The 27,997-nt window shown below is 44.4% G+C and overlaps 1 protein-coding gene across 1 annotated transcript in view; it reads left to right on the top strand.

Moving 5' to 3' along the window:
- GTF3C1 (general transcription factor IIIC subunit 1) overlaps nt 1-27,997 on the top strand; it is a 146,012-nt gene that overhangs the window by 16,342 nt on the left and 101,673 nt on the right. Inside the window, exons 4-10 of the mRNA XM_044304002.1 lie at nt 4,957-5,100; nt 17,798-17,894; nt 18,802-18,925; nt 19,066-19,218; nt 19,816-19,931; nt 23,183-23,498; nt 23,972-24,144. Coding sequence (XP_044159937.1) covers nt 4,957-5,100; nt 17,798-17,894; nt 18,802-18,925; nt 19,066-19,218; nt 19,816-19,931; nt 23,183-23,498; nt 23,972-24,144 — 1,123 coding nt within the window. The remainder of the gene's footprint in view (nt 1-4,956; nt 5,101-17,797; nt 17,895-18,801; nt 18,926-19,065; nt 19,219-19,815; nt 19,932-23,182; nt 23,499-23,971; nt 24,145-27,997) is intronic.

Genomic DNA, 27,997 nt, shown 5'->3' with positions numbered 1-27,997 from the left:
TTCGCCTTCTGCGAGGCGGTGGACCGGGCGTCTCACAGTGTAGCGGGTTCTGTTTTTGAGCTGTCTTATGGCTTCCCTGTTGCCCACTCCTCCTCCTTTCGGTTGGAGGGTGTTATGTCGGCCTCTGTCTCGACTGCCTCTTTTCGCCGGCTTTGTTTGGCTCCCGCTCTATACAGATCACTCCGATGTGGCTTCCCACAAGACTACGGAGGCTGTGTTTTCACTGTCCTCCCCTCTGGGGTGAGCCTGGTTGTTCCTGTGGATGGTTCCGGTGTTCCTTTTGGCCTCGTACTGTCTCCCTTGTTCGCGCTGGCTGTATTAGCTGTGTGCTTATTTACCGAGTCTACCGCGTTCTGTCCTCCCGCTGGGTGCAGATTGCGTGGCCCGTTCTAAGACGATGGTCCTGATGTAGACTTACCTTCTCGGTAACTTGGGGGGACTACCTTTTCGGTTCAGATTGTCCTTTGATCCCACACAGGGGCTGTTCAACGTGGTTACATCAGCATGGTCTTTAGCCTGCCTTCTCCTGGCGTCTGGCGGATCCTTATGGGTCTTTGCATCTGTCCTTCTGCTCCCCATTCGGGTGGATGCGGGTCAACGTTGTTCGGGGCCGACGGGGCTAGTTTTGTCGACCCTTCTGCCCGTGTTACTGGTCTGCGCCTGTTCTCATTGGGTTTCGCCTGCTTGCCAGGCGACTCCAGCGGGTTCACTGCTGTCCACTCCTGGCTGTGTCTCGTCCAGGTTCTGTCGTAAGATTTAGGGTTTTTTGTCTGGGGTTCTGTGGAAAGCTGTGCATTCCCCACTCTGAAGTTCTTTCCCCATGGTTCTGTCTTTTGGTTGAGGTGTCAAGTGTCGGCGCTGTTCTTCCTCTTCCAGCGTTCCCGACCCTCTGGGCCTGCCAAGACCTTCTTCCTCGGAGTGGCTCTTTGGTTCCTCTGTGCTGTCCTTCGGTACCGCCCTGGGGACTATATCCAGAGCTCTCGGCGCTCCAATCTTGCCCTTGGAGCCGTTACAGGAGTTCACTCTATCCTTCTGTCCTGTACGGTTGTGTTCCGTATCAGTCGTGTCTCTGACGGGTGCCGGCATGGCCCCCTTTTTTTGTTATGAGTTTTCTGTCCTTTCCAGGACAGGGCTGTTCTGCATCTCGTTTCTTCCTTCCTTCCTTCCTTCCTTCTGAAGGTGGTGTTGCCTTCGCTTCAACACCTCACCTATTTGGACGTTGTTTGGGCCTGGCCGTTGTTTACTTGGAGATCTCCGACTCTTGCAGTCGTTCGGCCTCTTGGGTTTCCAGGAGGTCTGTGCATAGGGTTGGCAGACTCCAGGGTGGTTTTCCTCCGCTTGATCAGGTTGGCTATTGCTGAGGTTACCGCACCTAGGGCAGGATTCTGTCTTTGGTGTCACCGTTCCTTTCACCAGAGCGGTCGGTGCCTCCTGGGCCGGAGGCATTGGGCTTCGGCCGTGCATTTGGGCACGGTGGCCACAGGTCTGCCTTGCACGCCTTTCTGAGTTCTACAGGGTGCATACTCTGACTTTGGCAGATGCTGCCTTACCCCGCCTGGGTTTACAGGCGGCGGTTCATTGATGCCTTTCGGGTGCTTCGCCTTGGTGTTGTGGTCCCTCCCCCTTTTGGACTGCTTTTGAACGTCCCAAGGTCTTCTGTGTCCCCCAAGGAAACTGGGCGAGAAAACGAGATTTTTGTATAACTTACCAGTAAAATCTCTTTCTCGCTCTTTCCTTGGGGGACACAGCACCCACCCATTAATTGTTTTTTCTCTGTGCGTTTTCCGAGTTTTTGTTACCCGTTGGGTAGTTGGCTTGTTGGTTCCTTGTTGGACTTTGCCTTTTCTCACTGCTTGGACACGCAACTGGCAGTCTCTCTCTCCAGGCTGAGGGTATAGCTGTGGAGGAGGGGCTTAACAGTTTTCACTTAGTGTCACGCCTCCTATGGAGATGAGCTATACCCAAGGTCTTCTGTGTCCCCCAAGGAAAGAGCGAGAAAGAGATTTTACTGGTAAGTTATACAAAAATCTCGTTTTTCAGAAGGCCATTTTGTCATCCTGGGACAAATCCCTGAACTCTTTGGATCTCAAGGTCAGTCTATCTCATCAGGTGCGCTCAGGTGGTGGACCATGTCTGTGCACCTGTCTTCAGGGAAATACTTTTTCCCAATGACGTGGACCGTCATTACGACCGACGCCAGTCTTCACGGCTGGGGCGGGGTCTTCGGAATCCACACTGCCCATCAACATCCTGGAACTCCGGGCCATCTACCTCTCCCTTCGCCATTGGACTCCCCTTCTGTGGGGTCGTCCGATCCGAGTACAGTTGGACAATGCCACGGCAGTGGCCAATATCAACCACCAAGGGGGAACTCGCAGCAAGGTGGTGATGCAGGAATCTGCGAAGATTCTACAGTGGGTGGAAGCCAATGTGCCGGTGATCTCGGCAGTCTACATACCCGGAGTGGACAACTGGACAGCGGACTTTCTCAGCCAGAAGATGGTGGACCCAGGGGAGTGGTCTCTCCATCAGGAGGCGTTCGTGGATCTCTGTCACCGGTGGAGACACCCGTATGTGGACTTGATGGTGTCCAGGCTCAATCACAAGCTCCCATTCTTCTTGTCTCGCGCAAGAGACCCGGTGGCGTATGACGTGGACGCTCTCGTGGCACCGTGGGAAGGCTTCACGTTCCTTTACGTGTTTCCACCCTTATCGCTCCTTCCTTGGATTCTCCGCAGAATCAGGATGGAGGGAATCCAGACGATCCTGATCGCTCCAGACTAGCCTCGATGAGCTTGGTACTCAGAACTCATTCTTCTTCTGGGAGATGCTCCCTGGCCTCTTCCACTCAGGGCCGACCTGCTCTCCCAGGGCCTAGTCTTCTATCAAAATTTAGATACGCTACGTTTAGCGGCGTGGCTGAAACCTTCCTGTTGAAACAGAGAGGTTTTTCTGGTGCAGTCATTCGGATGATGATTAAGGCGAGGAAACCTTCATCTTCCAAGATTTACTATCGAACTTGGAAGTCCTTCCTATACTTCTGCGAACAACGCGGTCTTTCTCCCAGGAAGTTCTCCCTGCCTACTGTACTAGCATTTCTTCAATCTGGATTAGAACTAGGACTGGCTCTTAGCTCCCTGAAGGGACAGGTCTCAGCCCTGTCCATTTTTTTTTTTTCCAGCGTACACTGGCAGTTTTGCGTCCGGTTAAAACCTTCATGCAGGGGGTGGCTCACACTGCGCCTCCCTACCGACCGCCGTTGCATTCTTGGGACCTGAACCTAGTTCTGGTTTTGCTTCAGACCACGCCATTCGAACCTCTAAGAGAAGTCTCCCTCAGGTTACTTTCCTGGAAAGTGGCGTTTTTAGTGGCTATTACGTCTATTCGGCCGGTGTCAGAACTGGCGGCTCTTTCCTGCAAGGAGCCCTTCTTGGTGTTCCATCAAGATAAGGTGGTGCTCCGCCCAGTGCCGTCCTTTCTGTCAAAGGTTGTTTCTGCATTTCACGTTAACGAGGACATTGTTCTGCCCTCATTTTGCCCTAAACCTTCTCATCCACGGGAAGTTTCTCTCCACCTTCTGGTCTTGGTACAGGCCTTGAAAATCTACCTGTCAGTGGTGGCCTCCTTTTAGGCGCACTGACGCTCTGTTCGTGATCTCGGAAGGGCCTCGTAAAGGTTTGGCGGCTCCAAGGTGACTATTGCTCGGTGGATTAGGTCAGCCATTGCCGAGGCCTATCGTTCTAAGAGCAAGGCTTCTCCTCCCGGAATCGCGACCCACTCTACCAGAGCGGTCGGGGCTTCTTGGGCGCACATCCACCACGCTTCTGCGTCTCAATTGTGTAAGGCTGCGACTTGGTCATCCTTGCACACCTTCACAAAATTTTACATAGGGCCTTCTGTAGCCTCGGCGGATGCTGCTCTCGGCCACAGAGTCTTACAGGCAGCAGTGTGACGACTTCCATGGGGGAGTATGTTTTGGACGGTTGTTGTTTCCCACCCTGGGGACTGCTTTAGGATGTATTACGGTCCTGTGTCCCCCCCCCCCCCCCAATGATATGAGCAAGAAAACTAGATTTTTGTGTACTCACCTGTAAAATCTTTCTCGCTTTATTCATTGGGGGACACAGCACCCACCCAATGTTCTTTTTACGGCATGTGGGATCCTGATTTGCCAGTTGTGACCTGGTTTTGGTTCGGTCTTATGGCAATGTGCAGTTCGGCTTGTTTTTTTCCCAGTTAATTCTGCTTCTCCTACTGCTGGAGCACAAACTGATATATATATATATATATATTATATATATATAATCCTACAGAACTATGAGGCTGCTATTTCTGCAGAGAAACAGTTACTAGTCTCCTCTATAATATCTTCTGTGCAGAAATGGCAATAAGAAAAAAAAAAAGCATAAGACCACTGCCGCCATGACACAGTGAGATACAGCCCCCATCTGGTGCTGCCGTACACAGCCCCCATCTGGCGCTGCCGTACACAGCCCCCATCTGGCGCTGCCGTACACAGCCCCCATCTGGCGCTGCCGTACACAGGCCCCACCTGGCGCTGCCGTGGTTATATGCGGCCAGTCACTTGCCTCAGCAGTGCAGTGTCCCTAAGTGTTCGCCAACCCATCACTGTTGGGTCATGTGCCAGAGTAAGGGCACAGGACTGGAGTGGTGGGAAGCAGGCGAGTATGCTTCATCTTTTTCAGACTCTATGGTGCATAACTAAAAAGTAACCACATCCTGGAAAACCCCTTTTTATGATCTCTTGCCCCATGCTGCTTTAAATAAAGAGGGGTTCTTTATAAGGTGCTACAGTTCATTTTTAAGCAATGATTTTTCATACTTGCTATTTGTATGTAAAATGTTGGCCTTTTTTAACTTCATTATTCAGACACTGTATATATAGATTGCAATACTTACAGAATATGGTATTTAATTTGCTTTTATGTATTTTAGAGTGGATGCTGGGAAGGTCCATTACCTTCGCCGCATGCTGGATAAGAATGGCCTAATCACAATGCAAACCTACGTCATAAGGCTTCCAAATGGAACTCAGCAACATTCACTGCTTTTGTTGTTAAAGCGTTTCCATGTGGACAGGTGTGTTATCTTTCATTTCTAATTTAATATAGGACTGGCAACCATGTACTGCTGGGAGTGAGCAACCATTGGCACTATAGCTGTTGTGAGACTACAACTCCCAGCATGCTCTATTCACCTCTGTGGGAGTTCCAAGAAAAGCTGAGAGAGTATGCATGCTGGGTATTGTAGTTTCCCAAGAGTTGGAGTACCGGAGGTTGCTGACCTGTGATGAATTGCATAATCATCCATTCATTTCAAAGAGAGCCATGTAATCCTAGTATAACAGATACCATACAACAGGTAACAGCCTGTTTCCACCTTCTTTCACAGGCCTATTTTTGCAAATCTGACATTTGTCACCCTGTAATGGTTTTACTTGCCTAACCGATTCTGAGGCTGTTTTCTGTGACACATTGTACTTCATGTTAGCTGTAAATTGGGGTCAATATTTTTTTCCTTTTATTAAGAAATAAAAAAATCACAATTTTAATTTCTCTACTTTTAAAGGTAACCTGTCACCTAAAAAACACCTCCCAAGCCACCAGCATTACCTTTTAAAGTAGCCAGCAGTATGTTCCTAAAGATCCTTTTCTTCCTCCAGCCATATGCACTAAAATCTTGAATAATGAACTTTTAAGGGCTCTTTCACACTTGCGTTATCGTCTTCCGGCATAGAGTTCCGTCGTCGGGGCTCTCTGCCGGAAGAATCCTGATCAGGATTATCCTAATGCATTCTGAATGGAGTGAAATCCGTTCAGGATGCATCAGGATGTCTTCAGTTCCGGAACGGAACGTTTTTTGGCCGGAGAAAATACCGCAGCATGCTGCGCTTTTTGCTCCAGCCAAAAATCCTGAACACTTGCCGCAAGGCCGGATCCGGAATTAATGCCCATTGAAAGGCATTGATCCGGATCCGGCCTTGAGCTAAACGTCGTTTCGGCACATTGCCGGATACAACGTTTAGCTTTTTCTCAATGGTTACCATGGCTGCCGGGACGCTAAAGTCCTGGCAGCCATGGTAAAGTGTAGTGGGGAGCGGGGGAGCAGCATACTTACCGTCCGTGCGGCTCCCGGGGCGCTCCAGAGTGACATCAGGGCGCCCCAGGCGCGTGGGTGACATGTTTGCATTGCACGTCATCCATGCGCATGGAGCGCTCTGACGTCATTTTGGAGCGCCCCGGGAGCCGCGCGGACTGTAAGTATGCCGCTCCCCGCTCCTACTATGGCAACCAGGACTTTAATAGCGTCCCTGTTGATGAAGTCACATTGCCGAAACCTGGTCCTGGTCTTTTCATTTATGGAATAAAAGACATCTAATTTGCACCAAAGACACGACTGCTGGGATTCTTTATATATATTTAATAGCGTCCTGGCTGCCATAGTAACACTGAAAGCATTTTGAAGACGGATCCGTCTTCAAATGCTTTCAGTACACTTGCGTTTTTCCAGATCCGGCGTGTACCTCCGGCAAGTGGAGTACACGCCGGATCCGGACAGCGCAAGTGTGAAAGAGGCCTAACCGCCTCCGGACCGCCTAACGCAGATCCGCGGTCCGGAGGCGGCAGCTCTGCGCAGAGTGACGCATATACGCGTCATCTCGCGAGAGCCGTGATTTCCTGTGAACGCGCGCACACAGGATCGGAAGGTAAGAGACAGGATCTCCAGCCTGCCAGCGGCGATCGTTCGCTGGCAGGCTGGAGATGCGAGATAGAGATATATATATATATATATATATATATATATATATATTATTTTTTTTTTAATAACCCCAACAGATATATTAGACGCTGTTTTGATAACAGCGTCTAATATACCTGGTCCTCTGGTGGTCCCTTTTGCTTGAATCGACCACCAGAGGACACAGGTAGCTCAGTAAAGTACCACAAAACACCACTACACTACACCCCCCCCCCCCCCCCCCCCCGTCACTTATTAACCCGTTATGAACCCATGATCACCCCATATAGACTCCCTGATCACCAGGGAGTCATTGATCACCCCGCTGTAAGGCTCCATTCAGACGTCCGTATGATTTTTACGGATCCACGGATACATGGATCGGATCCGCAAAACACATACGGACGTCTGAATGGAGCCTTACAGGGGGGTGATCAATGACAGAGGGGTGATCACCCATATAGATTCCCTGATCAGCCCCCTGTCATTGATCACCCCCTGTAAGGCTCCATTTAGACATTTCTTTTGGCACAAGTTAGCGGAAATAGATATTTTATTTTTCTTACAAAGTCTCATATTCCACTAACTTGTGTCAAAAAATAAAATCTCACATGAACTCGCCATACCCCTCATGGAATCCAAATGCGTAAATTTTTTTAGACATTTGTATTCCAGACTTCTTCTCACGCTTTAGGGCCCCTAAAATGCCAGGGCAGTATAAATACCCCACATGTGACCCCATTTCGAAAAGAAGACACCCCAAGGTATTCCGTGAGGGGCATATTGAGTCCATGAAAGATTGAAATTTTTGTCCCAAGTTAGCGGAAAGGGAGACTTTGTGAGAAAATACAAAAAAAAAATCAATTTCCGCTAACTTGTGCCAAAAAAAAAATAAATTCTATGAACTCGCCATGCCCCTCATTGAATACCTTGGGGTGTCTTCTTTCCAAAATGGGGTCATATGTGGGGTATTTATACTGCCCTGGCATTTTAGGGGCCCGAAAGCGTGAGAAGAAGTCTGGGATCCAAATGTCTAAAAATGCCCTCCTAAAAGGAATTTGGGCCCCTTTGCGCATCTAGGCTGCAAAAAAGTGTCACACATGTGGTATCGCCGTACTCGGGAGAAGTTGGGGAATGTGTTTTGGTGTTTCATTTTACATATACCCATGCTGGGTGAGATAAATATCTTGGTCAAATGCCAACTTTGTATAAAACAAATTGGAAAAGTTGTCTTTTGCCAAGATATTTCTCTCACCCAGCATGGGTATATGTAAAATGACACCCCAAAACACATTCCCCAACTTCTCCTGAGTACGGCGATACCAGATGTGTGACACTTTTTTGCAGCCTAGGTGGGCAAAGGGGCACACATTGTAAAGAGCACCTTTCGGATTTCACATGTCATTTTTTACACATTTTGATTTCAAACTACTTCTCACGCATCTGGGCCCCTAAAATGCCAGGGCAGTATAACTACCCCACAAGTGACCCCATTTTGGAAAGAAGACACCCCAAGGTATTTTGTGATGGGCATAGTGAGTTCATGGAAGTTTTTTTATTTTTTGTCACAAGTTAGTGGAATATCAGACTTTGTAAGAAAAAAAGAAAAAATCAGCATTTTTCCGCTAACTTGTGACAAAAAATATAAAGTTCTATGAACTCACTATGCCCATCAGTGAATACCTTAGGGTGTCTACTTTCCGAAATGGGGTCATTTGTGGGGTGTTTGTACTGTCTGGGCATTGTAGAACCTCAGGAAACATGACAGTTGCTCAGAAAGTCAGAGCTGCTTCAAAAAGAGGAAATTCACATTTTTGTACCATATTTTGTAAACGCTATAACTTTTACCCCAACCATTTTTTATTTTTACCCAAACATTTCTTTTTTTAATCAAAGACATGTAGAACAATAAATTTAGCGAAAAATGTATATATGGATGTCGTTTTTTTTTGCAAAATTTTACAACTGAAAGTGAAAAATGTAATTTTTTTGCAAAGAAATCGTTAAATTTTGATTAATAACAAAAAAGTAAAAATGTCAGCAGCAATGAAATACCACCAAATGAAAGCTCTATTAGTGAGAAGAAAAGGAGGTAAAATTCATTTGGGTGGTAAGTTGCATGACCGAGCAATAAACGGTGAAAGTAGTGTAGTGCAGAAGTGTAAAAAGTGGCCTGGTCATTAAGGGTGTTTCAGCTAGGGGGGTTGAAGTGGTTAATCCCCTGCATGCGCTATGTAACAGCTGAGTTTGAAGTCAAGGGGCAGCGGCCTCACCGCTTCAGGTCAAGATAATCACGCCCCCTTTCTGTGCCCCTTCACCTCTGACAGCCCGAAAGAGATCGGCTGTCAATCAAAAGCGAAGGAGCATGGAAAGGGAGCGCGGTTATCTTGACTTGAAGCGAGGGGGCCGCTGCCCCCTTGACTTCAAACTATGCTGTAAACTTCGTTTTTTGGTGCATCTGGCCGGAGGAAGAAAGGGATCTTTAGGAATATACTGTTGGTTACTTTAAGGTAATGCTGGCGGTTTGGGAGGTGTTTTTTAGGTGACAGATTCCCTTTAACCCCTTAGGGACCCATGACTTATCGGTACGGCCTGGTTCCTGACATGACTTACTGGTACGTCATGTGGTGTTCCGATCACCGGCGGGCGGTGATCGGAACAAGGTGCCTGCTCAAATAATTGAGCAGGCACCTCGGCTAAATGCGCGGGGGGGGGGTCCTCGTTTCGGTGATCGCCACAAACCGCAGGTGAATTCAGACCTGCGTTTTGCGGCTTTTACCTGGTGCGGCGGCGGTGGTGCCATCGGGTCCCTTCGGGGGGGACCCGATGGCATGGAAGGCAGCGCGATGCCTTCCTGAGGCATCTGCGCTGCCTTCCGGTGAAGAGCCTGTGAGATCCTGGATCTCACAGGCCGGAAGCTGTATGAGTAATACACACTGTATTACTCGTACAGCCAATGCATTCCAATACAGAAGTATTGGAATGCATTGTAAAGGATTAGACCCCCAAAAGTTCAAGTCCCAAAAGTGGGACAAAAAAAAAGTTTCAAGTAAAAATAAACAAAAAAGTAATTTTCCCTAAATAAAGTTAAAAAAAAATTGTTCAATTGGTGGAAAAAAATAAATAAGTATACATATTGGGTATCGCCGCGTCCGTATCGACCGGCTCTATAAACATATCACATGACCTAACCCCTCAGATGAACACCATAAAAAATAAAAACTGTGCTAAATAAACCTTTTTTGTCACCTTGCATCACAAAGTGTAATAGCAAGCGATCAAAAAGTCTTATGCACCCCAAAATAGTGCCAATCAAACCGTCATCTCATCCCGCAAAAGAAACCCTACCTATGATAATCGCCCAAAAACTGAAAAAATTATGTCTCTGACTATGGAAACACTAAAACATGTTTTTTTTGCTTCAAAAATGAAATCATTTTATAAAACTTACATAAATAAAAAAAAAAGTATACATATTGGGTATCGCCACGTCCGTATCGACCGGCTCTATAAAAATATCGCATGACCTAACCCCTCAGATGAATGTTGTAAATAACAAAAAATAAAACCTGTGCCAAAACAGCTATTTCTTGTTATCTTGCCTCACAAAATGTGTAATATAGAGCAACCAAAAATCATATGTACCCTAAACTAGTACCAACAATACTGCCACCCTCTCCCGTAGTTTCTAAAATGGGGCCACTATTTTGGAGTTTCTACTCTAGGGTTGCATCAGGGGGGCTTCAAATGGGACATGGTGTCAAAAAAAAAACAGTCCAGCAAAATCTGCCTTCCAAAAACCGTCTGTGCCCTGCCATGTGCCCGTACATTAGTTTACAGCCACATATGGGGTGTTTCTGTAAACTACAGAATCGGGGCCATAAATATTGAGCTTGGTTTGGCTGTTAACCCTTTCTTTGTAACTGGAAAAAAATTATTAAAATGGAAAATCTGCCAAAAAAGGTAAATTTTTACATTGTATATCTATTTTCCATTAATTCTTGTGGAACACCTAAAGGGTTAAGAAAGTTGTAAAATCGGTTTTGAATACCTTGAGGGGTGTAGTTTATAGAATGGGGTCATTTTTGGGTGGTTTCTATTATGTAAGCCTTGCAAAGTGACTCCAGACCTGAACTTGTCCCTAAAAATTGGGTTTTTGAAAATTTCCCTAAGTAGACATATGGGGAATGTAAAGTAATAACTATTTTTTTGAAGGTATTACTATGTATTATAGAAGTAGAGAAATTGAAACTTGGAAATTAGCAATTTTTTACACATTTTCGGTAAATTTGGTATTTTTTTTATAAATAAAAAATATTTTTTTTTTTACTTCATGTTACCAGTGTCATGAAGTACAATATGTGACGAAAAAACTCAGAATGGCCTAGGGTTGGACGATATCAAAAATATTCAGACGATAACGATATTAAAAAATTTATTGCGATAAATACCCGTTTAAAAGAAAGAAAAAAAAAAAAAAACACAAGGAGACGTTGTACTGTATGGGGGCAGCCACAAGGAGACGCTGTACTGTATGGGGGCAGCCACAAGGAGACGTTATTGTAACGGACCGTTTCAGCAGACAAGGGGTTAAAATCCGTTTAGGCGATATGCCCCTTTCTGAGAGACAGGCACAGCTACTGCAGAACACCAACCTCCCGAACTGGATACAAAATAGCACTCCAAACTGGAACCTCGCAAATAGCTGTCAGCAGACGAACAGGAAAAGCGTACAGTCAGCTTACACTCCTGGCAATCAGTCTCCAACAGCATACAGGGAATCCCCCCAATAACGAGACAAGGCTCCGTCTTGAGGGTCAGCAGTGATCTGATGTGCTGGCACACCCAGCCTGGTTTTTATTACAGTTTTGCAAATACAGAACAGATACAACACATCCCCACAATGCATCATGGTTTCCTCCTCTCTGTCCCAGAGACAACCGAAGGCAATCCAATTATCTCTCAGGACAAAGGGAGATCACCAATACACATGTGGAGACAACAGGACAGACATCACCATTTAAACACACAATGGCACACCCCCACAGCAAACACAGACATTTAACATATCCCCAGATAGCTCAAGTCTGAGTGCATATCATTAGGTGAATGGCACTCAGAATACACGAATACAAAATTTTTAGCTATCTGGGTGCCCTCACATAACATACAATTTAACCAAACGCATAATAACATAAAATACAATTCTACAGACAGATTTAAGCTGTGCGGCCGGTCTGTCTTCTCCTTTAAAGTTACTATGGGCCATAATCCTGAGGCAAGAGGCTTTTAAACAGCCCTCTCCAAAACCCAGTGGCGAGGTTGGTTTTGCCACAGTTATAATAAAGTCTTGTGGCCACAGGCCACCCTACATGCAGTAATACTTTGCGATATACCTTTCCCGCGGTTGCCTCGCTTGTGTGCTCAGATTCTGACATCAGATGCCGATGGGCAGAGATTTGAATATGAGAGCAAGGAGGAGGGAGAGCCGGGGCAGCCGCTGCGGGAAGTAGTACGTTTCTAATTTCGTCATCAGAGCACACACTAGCGAGGCAGCCGCAGGAAAAGTCTCTCCAGAGACACCAGTACTCGCACAGAGTTTGCCACATATACAATAGAGCCGTCACTGGTGGGTGACGACGGTGATGTCAGATGGTGGGTGGAGACTTGACTAAGGGAGGCGGAGCAAGAAGGAGCCAGGAGCAGAGGAAGTAATGTTACTCAGCGCTATGCAAGGTGCAGGGGCGGGCGGACGCATGTTTAGAAGCGGTCAGCGCACAATGTGCGCTGACCGCTTTGACGTACTGCGGTATTTAGAAAACAGCGATATCACCATATTCCACGGTATATCATGATACTGGTATATCGCCCCAACCCTAAAATGGCCTGGATAAGTCAAAGTGTTTTAAAGTTATCAGCACTTAAAGTGACACTGGTCAGATTTGCAAAAAATGGCCAAGTCCAGAAGGTGAAATAGGGCCAAGTCCTTAAGGGATTAAGACAGATAGTAACACCTCATACAATAGTTATCAATCAACATTCCGCCTAGGATGTATCGGCAAACCATACTGAATTATAATCGCGTTCAGTTGCTGCAAGCCTTATCTTACCAAAGATGAGGATCCTTACAAATAGGGCAGAGTGAGGGGTCTGTTATGAGGGTGCAGTAATATTTAAACCAATATTTAGACCACATGGTGATGCATTTGTCAGTATCCCTGATAAGGCATAGTTAGGGTCCATTCATACATCCGCAAGTTGGGTCCAGATCTGTTCCGCAATTTTGTGCAACGGCTGCGGACCTATTCATTTTCAATGGGGCCAGAACGGATACGGACAGCACACTATGTGCTGTCCGCATCCGCACTTCCGGATCTGCAATTCCGTTCCCCAAAAAAAAAAAAAACAGAACATGTCTTATTCTTGTCCATAACTTTGGACAAGAAAAGGAGTTTTCTATTATAGTGCCGGCCATGTGCGGTCCGCGGAATGCGGAACGCACATTGCCGGTGTCTGTTTTGCAGACCGCAAAACACATGCAGACGTGTGAATGGACCCTTAGTTTTTGACAGATTGTTTCTCTTGTACCACCTATTATACTGTGGGTGGCACTTAAAGGGGTATTCCCATCTTAGACAATGGGGGTATATCGCTAGGATATGCCCCCATTGTCCGATAGTCACTACTAGCGGTGTATAGGAGCAGCTTTCTTCCCCCTCCATATTAAGAAAACATTGCCAACTGTTCATGTGTATGGGGCAGCACAGCAGGGAGAGGTAACTTTCAAAAATGTGTACCCAGCAGAGTACAGGTACAGCTCAATTAATTAAATATTATCAAACTTTTTGAAGCATTTATTTATTTTAATGTTCGTGATTATGGCTTACAGCTAATGAAAAAACTAGAAGTCAGCATCTTAGAAAATTGTAATATTGTGAAAAAGTTCAATATTGTTGACTCATGGTGTCAGTCTAATCGGCTAATCGATACAAAACGCCTCCAAAGGTTTCCTAAACCTTTAAATGGTCCCTCAGTCTGGTTCAGTAGGCTACACAATCATGGAGAAGACTGCTGCCTTGACAGTTGTCCAGAACACCATCATTGACACCCTCCACAAGGAGGCTAAGCCACAAAAGGTCATTGCTAAAGAAGCTGGCTATTCACAGGGTGCTGTATCTAAACATATTAATGGAAAGTTGAGTGGAAAGAAGTGTGGTAGAAAAGGTGCGCAAGCAGCAGGGATAACTGAAGACTTGAAAGATTGTCAAGAAAAGGCCATTCAAGAATATGGGGGAGAGTCACAAGGAGTGGCCTACAGCTGGACTGTCTCAGTTCGGGTGGCTGGTGAACCACCCCAAGTCCTCTCTGGTTCCCTGCCAGAGAATGGTTTTCCTGGGCATTGTCTTTAACACTTGCCTCGGGCGAGTGTTCCTTTCCCAGGACAAGGTAGCTCTCCTTTGTGAACCGTCCCCTCTGCCCATCAGGACGTGCCTCCCTCAGCCGATCCTTTCCTCCCCCACGTTGGCAGGTGATTTCCACCGATGCCAGCCTGGCGGGTTGGGGGGCAGTCTTCGGGTCTCTCACAGCCTGTGGTCAGTGGGGGAGCCTTCACCGCAGATCAACATTCTGGAGCTCAGGGCCATTTTCCTAGCTCTTTCCTGTTGGACTCCCGATCCGGATCAAGACGGACAATTCCACTATCTGAACCACCAGGGCGTGGTACGCAGATCTTGTGTTTCTGCTCGCCGACGTCCCATGGCTGCTCCCACTGCATTCCGACCTCCTTTCTCAAGGTCCGCTGTCCCACCAGAGTTTACCTCGAGTTCATTTAACGGCGTGGCTGTTGAGGCCGTGGTCTTGAGGTTCGGCGGTCTCTGAGTCTCTCATTCAGACCACTTATACCCCAGTTAGCCAGGAGTTACCACCGTACCTGGAAGGCTTATTTTGCCTGATGTGAATCTGGTGAGGTTCGTCTGGCCTCGCTCAAAGGTCAGATCTCGGCCATGTCTGTTTTCCAAAGGCCCTTGGCTTCCCGAAGGTGAAAACCTTCCTCCAGGGGTTCGCTCATCGCGTTCCCCCTTCCGTTCTCCGGTGGAACCTTGGGATTTAAATCTTGTTTTAGACGCCCTTCAGTCCCACCCTTCTGAGCCCTTGAAGGAGATCTCTCTGTGTTACGTCTCCTTTAAATTTGCCTTTCTAGTAGCGACTACCTGCATTCGCTGAGTCTCGGAGTTGGCGGCGCTCTCTTGTCGATTCCCCCTTTTTGGTGTTTCTCCAGGACACAGGGGTCCTGCGACCAGTTCCCTCTTTTTCTTCCCAAGGTGATTTCTTCATTCCACATTAACGAGGAGATAGTTCTGCCCTCTTTCTGCCCCAACCCCTCTAATCACAGAGAGCGGTCCCTCCACCGCCTGGATGTTCGGGCGCTTCGGCTGTATATTCAGTTGACAGTCCTTCCATCATTCTGACTCCCTCTTTGTGGTTCCCGAGGGCCCCAATAAGGGTTTACAATCCTCCAAAGCCACCATCTCCCACTGGATTTCTTCGGCTGTCAAGGAAGCCTATGTGGCAAAGGGTCGTGTTCCCCCTTTTCGATTGACTGCTCACTCCACTAGGGCGGTCCGGTATCAGGCCTCAGCTTCCCAGGTCTGCAAGGCCCCCACCTGGGCCTCAGTTCACACGTTTTCAAAGTTTTTTTTTTTTTATCACATCCATTCCCTGGCCTCTGCTGATGCTATTCTACATAGAAGCATAGAATGTGTCGGCAGATAAGAACCATTTGGCCCATCTAGTCTGCCCAATATACTAAATACTATGGATAGCCCCTGGCCCTGTCTTATATGAAGGATGGCCTTATGCCTATCCCATGCAGGCTTAAACTCCTCCACTGTATTTGCAGCTACCACTTCTGCAGGAAGGCTATTCCATGCATCCACTACTCTCTCAGTAAAGTAATACTTCCTGATATTACTTTTAAACCTTTGCCCCTCTAATTTAAAACTATGTCCTCTTGTAGCAGTTTTTCTTCTTTTAAATATTCTCTCCTCTTTGACCTTGTTAATTCCCTTTATGTATTTAAACGTTTCTATCATATACCCTCTGTCTCGTCTTTCTTCCAAGCTATACATGTTAAGGTCCTTTAATCTTTCCTGGTAAGTTTTATCCTGCAATCCATGTACCAGTTTAGTAGCTCTTCTCTGAACTCTCTCCAAAGTATCAATATCCTTCTGGAGATATGGTCTCCAGTACTGAGCACAATACTCCAAATGAGGTCTCGCTAGTGCTCTGTAGAGCGGCATGAGCACCTCCCTCTTTCTAATGGTAATTCCTCTCCCTATACACCCAAGCATTCTGCTAACATTTCCTGCTGCTCTATGACATTGTCTGCCTACCTTTTAAGTCTTCTGAAATAAAGATCCCTAAATCCCTTTCCTCAGATACTGAGGTTAGGACTGTATCACTGATATTTTTTATATTCTGCTCTTGGGTTTTTACGTCCCAGGTGCATTATCTTACACTTATCAACATTAAATTTTAGTTGCCAGATTTTTGACCATTGCTCTAGTTTTCCTAAGTCCTTTTCCATTTGGTGTATCCCTCCAGGAACAGCAACCCTGTTACAAATCTTTGTGTCATCAGCAAAAAGACACACCTTACCATTGAGTCCTTCTGCAATTTCGCTGATAAAGATATTAAACAATATGGGTCCCAGAACAGATCCCTGAGGTACCCCACTGGTAACAAGACCTTGGTCTGAATATACTCCATTGACAACAACCCTCTGTTGCCTGTCCCTCAGCCACTGCCTAATCCATTCAACAATATGGGAGTCCAAGCCCAAAGACTGCACTTTATTGATAAGCCTTCTATGTGGGACAGTATCAAAAGCCTTACTAAAGTCTCTAGATAAGCGATGTCTACTGCACCTCCTCCATCTATTATTTTAGTCACCCAATCAAAAAAATCAATAAGATTAGTTTGACATGATCTCCCTGAAGTAAACCCATGCTGTTTTTCATCTTTCAATCCCATGGGATTTTACATGTTCCACAATCCTCTCCTTAAGTATGGTTTCCATTAATTTCCCCACTATTGATGTCAGGCTTACTGGCCTATAGTTGCCCGATTCCTCCCTACTACCTTTCTTGTGAATGGGCACAACATTTGCTAATTTCCAATCTTCTGGGACGACTTCTGTTGCCAGTGATTGGTTAAATAAATCTGTTAATGGTTTTGCTAGTTCACCGCTGAGCTCTTTTAATAGCTTTGGGTGTATCCCATTCTGGGTCGCAAGGTTCTGCTAGCGGCTGTGTGTTAGGTTTCTTCCCTCCCTCGGGACTGCTTTGGGACCTCCCATGGTGCTGTGTACCCCAATGCCATTCACGAGAAAAATAGATTTTTGTACTTACCGTAAAATTATTTTCTCGTTGGCTGCATTGGGGAACACCGATTCCCACCCTGTTTCATTCGTAGTTCAGGTTTTCCGTTTTTCCCGGGATTCTTTGTTGATGGTCCTCTCTCTGATTTAGGACATGTTGGCTTCTCTCTTTGTTCTGGTTTTTGGTGCGCCTACTGCTTTAGTACCAACTGGTTAGTCTAGTGCCTGTGCAGAGGGTATAGCCCATCTGGGTAGAGCCAACCCCTTTTTTTTTTATTTTTTTATTTTTTTTTCTCCTAGTGGCAGCTGGGCATATACCCATGGTGCTGTGTTCCCCAATACATCCATTTTTTTGGGCACTGCAATGCACATCTGTTGATGCTAATATAAAAAATGTATTTCTTTCATTGATAAAATGGTAAAAAAAAACTTGCAGGAGATGGAGTAGCTCCATTTTACGGGCAAACATTTTCACTCTGTCTAGACACTGTTATATTAAACTGATTAGATATGGGATACTGCGTGCAACGTCAGGGACAGCTTTTTATAAACGTTGTCTGTATCTTCATCTTAAGCATTTAAGACCTGTTATATGACCTGCGAAAACTGCAAATAAAAAATCTGATTTCTCCTCACCACTTTTTCTTCTCTCTCCTTTAGGAGAAACAAGTATGACTTGCTCTCAGAACGAGCTTCTCAAATGTTAAGTGAACGTCCAGATCAAACAGAAACTTTGGTGAACATTAGAGAAGAACTGGTAATGTAAAAAAAAAAAAAGTTTAATGTCAATACTTGATTTAAATGAAAAGTAACTTTATGATGATACCATCCCTTTTTATTGGTGTCTTGATTTGTAGAAATAGATTAAAATAAAACCCAACTAACAATCGGTAGCACGTCACATAGCTAATGAAGTGACCACCACAGAAGATCTAAAGTCACTCATATGGAAGTCTTGGGTAAATAAACCCCACAACAGGACCAATTCCGGTGGGGTGTGCAGTGGACTGTGCACCAAAGCTAATGTTTGGGTGTGCAGCTGTCACAGATGCAGCTGATCAAACACCCAAGACCTCCATCAAGATGGGAGCGATTGCAGTGGGAGTAGCTGTAGATACAAAAACTCTATTTGTATCCAATTTACAAATAGTGTGGGAAAAGTAACCACTCTTGCTCTCCTAAATGGCATCTGGTAACAAATCCCTCTCAACGTCTCCCACTGGCATTGCTATCATTGTAGACTCATTGCCCTGAATTTGCTCCACATTTAAATAGCATTCTGCATCCTTATGATGCCTCATCAGGAGCACGTGATGTGAGCTAGTAGATGTGCAAACCCTCTCACAGGGGCAGCGCTGCGGTACTGTGATGGCCGTGATCATTAGCTTTGGTGCACAGTCCACTGCACACCCCACCGGAATTGGTCCTGTTGTGGGGGGTTCATTTACCCGAGACCTCCAAAAAAAAGTGACTTTAGATCTTCGGTGGTGGTCACTTCATTAGCTATGGGACGTGCTACCGATTATTTAGTTGGGTTTTATTTTCACCTATTTCTATGTCTATTTTTGAAGAATTAAATAAATAAAAGTTTGGTGTGTGTGTGGTGCATTCCTATTCACTCTATTATGGTTTGTCGAAACTTGACTTGTCCTCTTCTTTTCAAGGGTGTGCCTGAACGATTTTTTAAGAGGCTTTATCATTATATGGTTAATGCTGGAATTGTCAAAATAGTTTCTGTGCCATTACATGAGATTCAACCACATGCAGAACAGTGCAAAACTAAGAAAGGTATGTTTACTCATCTGATTTTCTTGTTTACATATGTTAGTCCTCTATTTTTATGAATAAGGTTTGGTGCTCTAAGGACAAGATAACTCATAATGTAAAATGTGCCTGTTCAGAAAAAAGGCTTTTTTGTGTTTTAATAGGTGCTTATATAATGGTTCGATGTATGAAGCTTGTCAAAGAGTATACGAAAAAAGAAGATGACGATGAAGATATAGATGAGGAAGATATAAAAATGTCTCTTCCAGTAGATATTATTTATGAGAAGGATATGTTAACCCAAACCTATGAACTCAGTATGTATTTTTCTTGTATATATTGCTGAATATTAGATGTTAAATTAAACAATGTGTTCAGAGACTCCATATTTTGATTATAATCCACTGACTGCTGAGCAGAGGAATGTTGAAGAATGTCTGTGCTCTGTCACTTACTGCATGGAGGGATCTCCAGGAACATCTGTGCTCAAACATATTACATTCATTTCTATATCTAAAGTTAAGGTTCCTGAGTAGATCTTTCTTTGCCTGTAGTCTGTTCTTTTCGATGTTGCTTTGTGATTCTTGCGGTACTGCATGCAGTGCTATTGGCAGGATCAGGCTGTCACACGTCCATGTCCCAGTACAGGGTCGAGACCTGAAATACTCACTTGCATGTCCCAGTATATGGCTGAGATCTGGAATAATCACTTACATGCCCCAGTACAGGGTGGAGATCTGAAATAATCAGGTCCTTGTCACCTAATTAATCATATTGAATGCTGAGTCCCCAGATTCAGAAATGCTGCTTTCTCCTTTCCCACTAAGCCACTGAAATAAGATGTATCAAATTATGCCAGGGTTCAGATGAAGTCTCGACAGTAAAAGTGGGCTAATGTGTCTATTTTTTTGCAGTTGAAAACCGAGGCACAAAAGGAATCTCTCAAAGAGAGATCAAAGTAGCCATGAATGTGGGAAAGCTGGAAGCCAGAATGCTGTGCCGCTTATTGGAGAGATACATGCTTATTAAGGTAGGTCTTCATACCATGTCTGATAATTTCTGTTCTGCTCTGTTAGTAGAGCGAGAGTAATAGAAGTGCTGGATTCAGCACATAACTGACATGAATGTCAGAGCATTACAACTCCACAAATGTTTTATAAACTGATTTATTACTCCTCCCCCTGTTACTCCACTGCTGATGCTTCCCCAGTCCGCCGTCGATTTATTCCTGTTCCAGCAATGATGTGTAGACATGTTTGCTGCAGCCAATCACTGGCTTTAGAGGTGACCACGGTGGCATGAACATATGACTTACAGCCAGTAATTGGCTGCAGCAGTCACATGTCCACAGATCATCACTGAAGCTGATAGAACAGAGACAGGTCGTGACTGTGTCAGCAATGGAGTAGTAACTATTACTACTTATATTGTTTTACAATGCTGTAAGGGGTTTGTAAAATAAATGTCTTGTGATTTATAAAGCCCCTTTAAATATTTCGGTGTGTAAATGCCGGATATTGGAGGTAAGGACATCACTATACAGATCAGAAGTAATAGTTCTAAGCAGAACTACCTATACAGCAAGCATCCAGCATGAAGTGTCTTTATTGTCTCCAATGTCGGGGATATAAAGCAAATGCTTTATATAAAAAATAGGATCCAAGGAAAAATTTCAAAGGGAGTTGGTCCTAGAGGTGGACATATAAAAAGCTTCAAAAAGAGATCATTGTTAATTTGATTATGTTGTGCAATCAGTAAAAAAAGGTACCAGCGTCAATGCAAAAATATAAATCATTATACAATAATTTTAAATGCAATCAAAGCTTAAAGGGCTTCTGTCACCCCACTAAACCTTTTATTTTTATTCTTACTTATAATCCCTACACTGCGATTTATGGCTACATGATCAAATTAATCATTTTGGTCCTGTAGATTTAGTTTAAAACAAGCTTTTAAAATATGCTAATTACCTTGCTACCAGCAAGTAGGGCGGCTACTTGCTGGTAGCAGCCGCATCCTCCGATCGTAAAGACGCCCCCTCCACATTGTGATTGACAGGGCCAGGGAACGGGATCGTTCTCTGCTGGCCCTGCCTGTTTGCATTTAAAATCTTGCGCCTGCGCCGCGGCCGTACCTGTCTTCAATTGGTGCAGGCGCACTGAGAGGCGGCCGCTCCATCCTCAATGCGCCTGCGCCGGGTGTAGATGTGACGTCATCGGCGCAGGCGCATTGAGGATAGAGAGCGGCCGAGCAGCGGCCGCCTCTCAGTGCGCCTGCGCCAATTGAAGACAGGTACGGCAGCGGCGCAGGCGCAAGATTTTAAATGCAAACAGGCAGGGCCAGCAGAGAACGATCCCGTTCCCTGGCCCTGTCAATCACAATGTGGAGGGGGCGTCTTTACGATCGGAGGATGCGGCTGCTACCAGCAAGTAGCCGCCCTACTTGCTGGTAACAAGGTAATTAGCATATTTTAAAAGCTTGTTTTAAACTAAATCTACAGGACCAAAATGATTAATTTGATAATGTAGCCATAAATCGCAGTGTAGGGATTATAAGTAAGCAAAAAAAAAAAGGTTTAGTGGGGTGACAGAAGCCCTTTAATAAATGTGAAACTCAATGATATGCAATAATACAGTGATATGCAGTACCCAAAATTTGCCACTAGATGGCTCTAACACGACTACCAGTGTTCCATAACGCCTATCAAACATAAAAATGTAATAGAAGCGTCTCGACGACAATTATGAGATATACAATCTCTGCTCAAACTATGACCAATCTCGGATAGTATTGCTACATAAGTTATAAATTATCAAGCCTGATATGACTATGGAATTCCAATCGGAGATTCCCTTTAATATCAATATTGGATCTTTTATTCAGTAATATGCATCTTTTACTGAATAGTGACAATATTGATGTAGTACATCTAACATTACACATCCGCAATAAAGCGGGGATTTTCCTAAATATCAAGCCAATTAATTCAATCAATACTACACATAATAAAGTTATGTTACCCGAGAGTGCAGTTGACATGCAGAGTCTAAGGGAAGTCAGCTCTGAAGTACGTTCTTGTTTCTCTGTGTTCTCTGTTGTTGTTGTTGTTGTTGTTGTTGTTGTTGTTGTTCTTGTTCGTTCCCTTCGTGTGTGTGTGTGGTTTATGATCACAAACTTATCAGTTAGACACACCTTCCTAACTTGTCGGTTAGGTGTGTACATATAATAATGACTGTGATGTCACTATAGCACCCAGAATGCATTTCAGCTGTTGGTGCAATGTTACCTATTCATACCTAGGTGGCACTATTGCATAAGCTACAAGCATCATCACTATTAAGGGTTAACTGTCTAGGTCGGATTTCTCTTACATTCTATACACATAATATATGTATTCCTAAATCGGAGCTAAGGGATTAATTTTGACACAAAAACCAATTATGGCATATACTTTGTTAACACAGGACTCGTTAACACAGTCTACACTTTAAATTCTTCTCATCATGCTTTAGGAGTGTATGTGTTCCTAGTGAGAAATATATAAGATAATAGATGCATTGACATCCTTCATAATATTAAACAATATAAAATGATACATATGTCCTATTGATTATCTGATACTAAAAACTTAATGTTCATTATACATATACATAACAGATGTTCTGCTTCATCAACAGACATTAAATTGTAGGAATAATTAGTGCCAAATGTGTCTAGAAAATATCCTTATCTCAGTCATAAATCCACAAGCAGACAAGAATGACTCTTCTCAGACTGGTACATCTACAGAGGAAAAAAAACCTACATGAACTGTGTCCTCTCCATGAACCTCTTTTGGCCTACTTTCAAATACATACACAATGGTGAATATAACACACGTGGTCTATTATATATCAAATCCACTATAATTAGGATATTTTGAATGTTATAAATGTTATATACCTATGAAAAGGCACAACACCAACATATCAACCATGCAACATAGTGTAAAAGGGTCTTTTTCAAGTGCAAATCAAGATTATAAGGCAAGTATCTACTTTGTGTGAGTTATTAAACAATTATCCAACCTCTAGAAACCCATTCCAATCTACCCAATAAAATCTATCTTGAGGCCTGAATCTATAGCTGTACTGGAGTCAGTATCATGATATTTTACATGAAGTGCAAAGCATAACACCCATTAGATCATCCAATTTCTACATATGCATCAGGGGCCTCCACTGCCTGTCCAAACAATATGGCTTGTGCATATCATATTTAATGATATTATGTTTATCTTAGGGTTTCATGGAAGATGTAGGACGTCAAAGGACAACAAAATTTATCTCTCATGTATTTGTGGAGGAAAGCGAGTTACGCAGACAGTTTCTGGAGGAAAAAGCTAAAAGTGAGAAATTGTCCATGCTTAACCTGCCACCTGCTCCAAGTATTGGAGATGACAAAAAAGCATCTCCTGAAAGCAAAGCCTCAGAGGAACCTCAGACCTCAGAAGATGACCAGGAAGAATTGAAAAGCAACAAACGGCCTAGAACATCAGAAATCTTTTCACTTCCGAGTGATGGTGCCACCACAAGCACTCCTCTGCCAACCTCGAAAGGTAAGACATTCTTCCATTCCTTGAGGCTAAGTTATTTGGGGAGTTGAATTATCTACAGTTCCTGAATGTATGTCCACTAACAAAACTAGACAAGGGAGTCATCCCAGTCACAGGCTACATAATATTTGCATAGTCTGGTCGATCATACAGTGTGGGATCATCCATGACAAATTTCTTACTACTTTCAAAATCATCTTATGGAATTGTATTTATTTTATTCTTTTTATATCTCAAAATTGCGGTTGATTCCGTCTGGACCCCATGATAATGCACTTAGATTTGAAACGTTGTGGCCAGGTGAACAGATTGGTGTGATCCTTGCTGCCAATGGAGAGATTGTTTGTTTTAAAACTATGGCACATGGTGACATCAGTAATTTATTGTATTTGTTGATTTACGAAGACGAGTCTACAAAAATAAAGCAAGCATATATGTAACAATATTTCAGTAGGGTTAATATGTTGTCTTTGTAGGTCTGTCCAGAATTCATATGAGGCGCACTTCTTCCCTGGATTTCGACAAAATGCCTTTGTCTGAAAATGATTGCAGTATGGACAGTTTCCAGTTAGAGTCAAATGTGTCTGCCTTCTCACAACAGTCTGCTGATGAGGATGATGATGAGGTCTCTGTGATTGAAGAGGTCTTGGTAGGTTATCATACTTTTAGGTTTTTTTTTTCTATTTTCTTGGTGTGTATATCTATCTGTCTCTGGATATTGCTATCTTGTATCAACCTGCTGCCCTGTTCAGCACTCTACATAAGGGGAGATAAAGGGGGAGATTTATCAAACTGGTGTAATGTAGAACTGGCTTAGTTGCCCATAGCAACCAATCAGATTGGTGGGAAAATGAAAGGTGGAATCTGATTTGTTGCTTTGGGCAACCAGTTCTACTTTACACCAGTTTGATAAATCTCCCCTAAAGTGTCTGTTTATGCACGAGCCCATTTGAATTGGAGATTAGATTTATGGGTATTTCACTGCTTTCATAAACTGCCAGGGGGCACTATAACGCACACAGAACATCAGTGTCTACTTTCAGGAACATATTGTTAAAATTATTTCATCCCATATGGCTTTTTAGAAGGATAAGGCTGTGACCTACAGAAAGGGGTATTCTGTTTTTGCAATTTTCAGCATCAATTAACAGGAAAGAACACATACTATCACTTACTAAGGGCCCATTCACACGGCGTATGAACGGGTCCACACCCGTTCCATGGCCCCGCAAAAAATACAGAGCATGTCCTATTCTTGTCTGCAATTGCGGACAAGAATAGGCGTTTTCTATAAGAGTGGCGGTCACGTGCGGACCGCAAAATACATACGGCTGTCTAAATGAGTCCTAATGGTGATGTTTATCGGTAATGCCCTGGTTTTCTGCACTCCATCATGGTCATTTTCCACTGTTGGTTTCCTTTCTCAGTGGCATCAAGTCTACATATGGTCTATGCCCTGTGGACACAACATCATTAACCCTGCCGCTGAGGACGGTGTTCTACTTATTCTGCCCCATAGACGTGATGCTCTGTCTTAGCCTTCATGCACACGACTATATGTGTTTTGCGGTCCGCAAATTGCTGATCCACAAAAAAACGGATGACTACCGTATGGCATCCGTTTTTTTTTGGCGGATCAGTTGTAATAATGCGTACTCTTGTCCATTTTTGTTGCGGGGCTACGGAATGGACATATGGATGCGGACAGCACACGGAGTGCTGTCCACATCTTTTGCGGCCCCATTGAAGTGAATGGGTCCGCACCCAAGCCGCAGAAAATGTGGCTTGGATGCGGAACCATACCATGTGCATGTAGCCTTAGGGTGGGGTTTTCCAGAAGGGCTTCAAGCAGGCTTGGATCCAGGGGAGCCATCAGAAATTTCAGGATTCCATACAGGAAAAGTGAGTCCCCCCCCTCCCATCACCATATCTAATATGATCACTATATTGTATGGGTTATGATCTCAGGGATATCAAATATTTAATAAAAAAAAAAACAGTTAAAACCATTAAAGTATTTGTAACACACTTATGAAATATCACAAAACACTATTTGGTATCCATGTGATCATAATAAGCTGTACAATATAGTGAGCATATTACTTATGGTGATTGGTAGGTGGTGCATTTTTTTTTATCCTTTCATTCCAGTAACGCAGAAAATTCAGCCATTCCAACAGAGCAGGTTTTTAGTGTAATGTAGTGTTTAGTGTAAGGGAACAATAGTCAAGCATATGTGCTGCTGTTCTATCAGGCTTCTGCTTCCCAGGTCTGCAAGGCCGCCACCTGGGCTTCGCTTCATACCTTTTCGAGGTTCTATCAGATCCATTCCCTGGCCTCTGCTGATGCCATTCACGAGAAAAATTGATTTTTGTACTCCCCGTAAAATCTTTTTCTCGTAGGATCCCGCCCTCTTTAGTTATTTCTAGACTTTAGTTTTTTTTTGGGTGGGGGCAGGGGGGTTGTTCTAGTCCTATCTCTGGTTTAGGACATGTTGGCTTCTTTTTGTTGTTTCTCCTACTGCTTTTTTGACCAACTGGTTAGCTCCAGCATGTGCAGTGGGTATAGCCCAGATGGGTGGAGCCAACACTTTTCTTTCTAGTGTCCCTCCTAGTGGCAGCTGAGCATATAACCATGGTATTTTATAACTATTAGCCTCCCTAGGGGCTAGAACTCTTGTCCTAGTAACCCTAATAGAGCTCTATTAGGGCGAATAGGACTTCACACTCTCCCTGCACAGCAGCAGGGATCTGACTATGGCAGCCAGGGCTTGAGTGGCGTCCTGGCTGTCATGGTAACCGATCGGAGCCCTGCAATTACACTGCTGGGGCTCTGATCAGAAGCTGCCACCAATTAATTAATCGTGTGGAGGGGGGCACAATTAATATAATACTTAGAAGGATGGGGCTGTGGCCACTGTGCCACCAATGAATATAGTTAATATGCCTGAATACAAACGTAGTCTGCATGTGCCGGCCATTTCCCATTACTGCGCGATGTGATCCGCCACAATTAACCCCTCAGAACCTGAAGGGTTAATTGCGGTGGATCACAGCGTGCAGTCATAGAGGCCGGGTATGGGATATGGCCGGCACATGCAGGCTACGTTTGTATTCAGGCGTGAACTATGTTAATTGGTGGCGCAGTGGCCACAGTCCCTACTCTGTTCTCATTGATGGTCAGTGGCAGCTGCACACAGTGGGGAGGGAGGGACTCCCTCCTTTTCCACTGTGCTGGTTCAGGAGAACATGGTGCGTGCCGAGAGCGGCGCATGCCATGTTCTACCGTGATATGGCGATGTAAACGAAATATCTATCGTTGGCCAAATTTATATTGCATATGGTCTATATCGCCTACCCCGCCCTTCCATCTATTTTGACCAAACTACAAAACGGGGCTACTTCTAGTAATTTTTCCAGGGCCACTTTAAGTTCCCAGACTTACATACTCCTCAACATCCATGTCTGGCAGAGCAAAGCAGAATATATCTCTCATAGGCTGCAAAAGGGGAAGGCAATACAGGAATAAAGCGGTGCTGATTTGTGAGTGCTAGTGAAGGCAGCATATGCTGGACACACAGATCTCACATACAGCGTGTATTAGAAGGGGCATGTTTACATGATAAAAGTATGAAACTAGGAGTAGGTAGCAAAGTAAATGATTGAATAAGGGTTGCCCTGAAAGCTGATCCCTAATGTTGAGGTTCTCTCTGCTGTAACGGTTCCACAACCCTTCTCCTATGTGATTGATTGATGTAGCATCCAACCAGAAGACTGGTATAGCTGTCACTGAGAGCAGGAGTTGTGGAGTACTGTACCACAATTCTGATTAAAACGTCTCATTCACAGTGATTCTGATAATAAAATAAACATGCATAAAGGGACGTATACATAGCTATCAAGTTCTCATACCTAGCACTCGATGAAAGGAAGAAATATCCCTTGGCGCAAAGAACCAACCAGGTGCAGATGAACAATCTTCAACCTGTTTATTGCAGAATCACTATGCGTTTCGCAGACCACTTTCCCTTCAGGTGAATAGTGTTCGATCCAACACTAGTCACCTGAAGACGGGGAAGTGGTCCCCGAAATGCGTAGTGATTCTGCAATAAACAGGTTGAAGATTCTTCATCTGCACCTGGTTGGTTCTTTGCGCTGAGGGATGTTTCTTCCTTTCATCGAGTGCTAGGTATGAGAACTTGATAGCTATGTATACGTCCCTTTATGTATGTTTATTTTATTATCAGAATCACTGTGAATGAGACGTTTTAATCAGAATTGTGGTACAGTACTCCACAACTCCTGCTCTCAGTGACAGCTATACCAGTCTTCTGGTTGGATGCTACATCAATCAATCACATAGGAGAAGGGTTGTACTAATCCTCCGTGAGGGCCCAGGCATGCTCATCTGAGGAGACCTGCATACCAACCTCTCTTGGGGATTGCTTTTATTACCTATACGCCGACAGTAGTGTTGTGCCTATTACTTGCACAACCATTTAA

This window comes from Bufo gargarizans, chromosome 8 (assembly GCF_014858855.1).
Source record: "Bufo gargarizans isolate SCDJY-AF-19 chromosome 8, ASM1485885v1, whole genome shotgun sequence".
In the NCBI taxonomy this organism is placed as follows: domain Eukaryota; kingdom Metazoa; phylum Chordata; class Amphibia; order Anura; family Bufonidae; genus Bufo; species Bufo gargarizans.
The sequence above is the reverse complement of the archived record's forward strand: the minus strand, read 5'-3'. Positions and strand labels throughout refer to the sequence as shown.